At 35.1% G+C, this 2,999-nt stretch overlaps 1 protein-coding gene across 2 annotated transcripts; it reads left to right on the top strand.

Annotated features, from left to right (window-relative positions):
- Positions 1-241: 241 nt before the first annotated feature.
- On the top strand, positions 242-2,702 carry LOC128680298 (uncharacterized). 2 transcript variants are annotated; one of them, XM_053763385.2, is made up of 3 exons: positions 242-372; positions 591-811; positions 1,267-2,702. In XM_053763385.2, exons 2-3 carry the CDS (start codon positions 593-595, stop codon positions 1,552-1,554), a joined length of 507 nt encoding a protein of 168 aa, XP_053619360.1. In that variant the 5' UTR covers positions 242-372; positions 591-592; the 3' UTR covers positions 1,555-2,702. The 2 variants fall into 2 exon arrangements, with proteins under 2 accessions (XP_053619360.1, XP_053619442.1); XM_053763467.2 differs by having other exon boundaries at positions 301-436.
- Positions 2,703-2,999: the final 297 nt, after the last annotated feature.

Genomic DNA, 2,999 nt, shown 5'->3' with positions numbered 1-2,999 from the left:
TTTCTACACTAACCAGTAAAGCAAAGCCATTTCTATAGTTTCTAAACTCGTCACTAGATGGCGCTATGTGTATGTCATTTTAGTCTCTTTATATACAAAACCTTTGAATTCAATATTTAAAATCACATAAATATCATTAATTAAAATAGCAATATTTCTCTGAATTAGAAATATATAGCTATTTATTTAAAGTAATCTTTTAAACAATGCTGCGTAATAGACTGTTTTACCGACCATTTAAACTTCCGGTTGGCTTGGCGCTCGTCTCATCACGCAACGCAAAATCATGCCCGTTGCTAACTTCACTTCATAAATGTTCGATTTCTTGTGGTACCAAGCAAGGCTTGTGCATATTGAGGATTACGCTTTTCGGTAATTATTGTTTTAATCGTTGCATATGCGATTTTGATAGTTTTCATTGTTATTCTTGTCAAAAGTGAGTATAAAGTGTATTCGCGAGTGAGAAGTTAATAAATTAGTTAACTGTTTGGCGCGTTATTATAATACTGTCAACAGAGCTAATAGTTTTCACACGTAGTAGCGTTTATTGCACGTGTAATTACAATGCAATTGTGAATTTTGGATTTCAGACATGGCTTTGAGCGTCGCACTACCTCTGGCTGGGTTGGAGAATGAGAATTTTAATTCGTTCAGCTCATTCGGCCATATCATTGACATAGCGGGTTTATCTCAGTCTAGCCCCAGCCCCTCAGCCTCCAGTGAATCTAGCGGTATCGGCTCGCTGGGTTCACTCAAGTCAGAGTCAGTCAACAGTGACTCCCTGCCGTCGAGCCCTCAAACCACAGAAAAGGTAAGATGTTCATTTTCAATATTTTGTTTGCGTTCGTCCTGGCCTTGACCTCTCTATTTTCATAATATTCCGTAATGGCGAACGCCTGTATTACGCTATCAATATTGTGTACATTAGCAGCTATGATAATGGAAAGATTCCACTACTACCACTTGTGGTAGGTTTCTTAACATTTTCAAATATAAATTTAGGCGGGTAGGTATATTCATATTATATTTTGGTATGCGACTTGCATTGCCATGCTGTTGCCAAAACTGCAATGCACATTTTTTAAATGCTGTTGTCAGTAGATTTTGAATAGGAATTTGGCTGTGGCTAATGAGTAAATTTGTACCTCTTATATGGCTATGAGATATTTTGATAAGACATACTATAAGTGATGTTAGTCTTATTAGATTTATCGAAATACAATTCTCGTTAGTAGTAATTATAGCAAAGTAATTACATTATTACAGAAAATATTTGAACCGGTGGCTCAACCTCAGCCACAGCAACGCCCGAAAGAAGCAGCTGAAAATGTAAACGTCAAATATGGGGGGCGCGATATCCTCAACCTGATGGCCAATCTCACTGACCCCCGATGGAGCTACCGTGCCACTGTGCTGCCGCCCAACAACCCAGCCCTGTTCTTCGCCAACAGGTCGCAGTACCATCGTTTGGGTCCGTATGCAGCTCGCACACAGTATGTAAAAGATACTTGCCGTGATTGTGGCTTCACATGGGTAGTTGCCGCCACAGATTGATGTAACTATGAGTCAGCATAAATTCTGAACAAACAAATGTTAAGTGGGTACAACTGGAACACATCAGGGTGCATATCAACTTTCTATTTTTGTTTTTAATTGTCACTTAACTATGGTTAATCACCATTCGTTAATTAAGCCAGTGATTCTAGTTCCATGATTAATCAATTTGTGACGACCTGTCTTGTGGCAGGGAATTTTGTGATCAACTTTTTTTGCTCATTTTTCATATTAACTTATTATTGAACTTAAGAGGAATAAATTATTTTTTTATAATCAACAATTTGAGCAAATCATTATTAAGTTCCTTGTGAACTAAAGTCAGTGGCTTGATGACAATATCCTAGGTAATGTGCATAGCGCCCTGTTGTGGCCTAGTTTTACAGATGACTGTGGAATATGTATAGCTATCGTCTCGCGCATTCATGGAGTTACATTTTAAAAGTGACTTAATACTGTGATCTTAATTTAAACAAAGCAATTTTTTGACAAATTCTGTGAATGTGGAACGCGCGACGATGCAACCTTCGTTTTTGTTTTAATTTGTTTGTGTGATAATGTTAGGCTTAAGTAATGCTACAAACTTGCATTGCCATAAGATTTGAAAAGTTATTCCAAATCAGCATTTTTTGGTCCCCATTTTAAATTTAATAATAATAAAAAACAATTCAATATCTTAGTGTTACTATAAACCTGCACTGAATAAAAAAATATTTTTTTACACTACATTGAGTTCCTGTTAGATTTATTTAATAAATTGTTATCCAAAGAATCTATTCGTATAATGAACATATTATATTACTATAAATTGACAACAATACACTTGATTTATAATAATTAGTATAAATACCGGTCAACTCAATTTGACTACTGTATTTAATGTCCAATTAAATACTCTTAAAGCAATATTTAAATTATGGTCTTCTACTTATAATGAGTTAGTACTTCCCACCATTACATGTAATTTATTATTATTTAAATATTGTTTTATAATAGTTTTTAGAAGTTAATGATTTTTCATATATTCCACAGTCATTGTCAATAGGGTCGTTATTATTTTAACCAAAAGGCTGCTTCTCGGATGTTATTTAAATTTACGATTTCGAGGATGGGCACGAATTTAAAGCAAAGCTGTAGGTTAATTTTAAGATTTTATGATCGTTGGATGTACCGTCCGAGCATTACATAATAATAGTGATGACATAAACTTAGAGGATATAATCTTAACACAAGACCCTATATATCTATCGACTTGTGAGATGCTTGAACAACTCTTGTAGTTACACCCATGCATAACATGGTCAGAGTGGGTTATCAGTGCATATCATCACAAATTAATGCAGTGAGTAGATATTCTTAAGGTATTAGTAGTTGTTACAGACCGTTTTAAAACGTTTCGAGTCATTGATACGCCCAGATGCTGGGCTCTAGTGAAATTATCGTAA

This window comes from Plodia interpunctella, chromosome 1, assembly GCF_027563975.2.
Source record: "Plodia interpunctella isolate USDA-ARS_2022_Savannah chromosome 1, ilPloInte3.2, whole genome shotgun sequence".
Lineage (NCBI taxonomy): Eukaryota > Metazoa > Arthropoda > Insecta > Lepidoptera > Pyralidae > Plodia > Plodia interpunctella.
The sequence above is the reverse complement of the archived record's forward strand: the minus strand, read 5'-3'. Positions and strand labels throughout refer to the sequence as shown.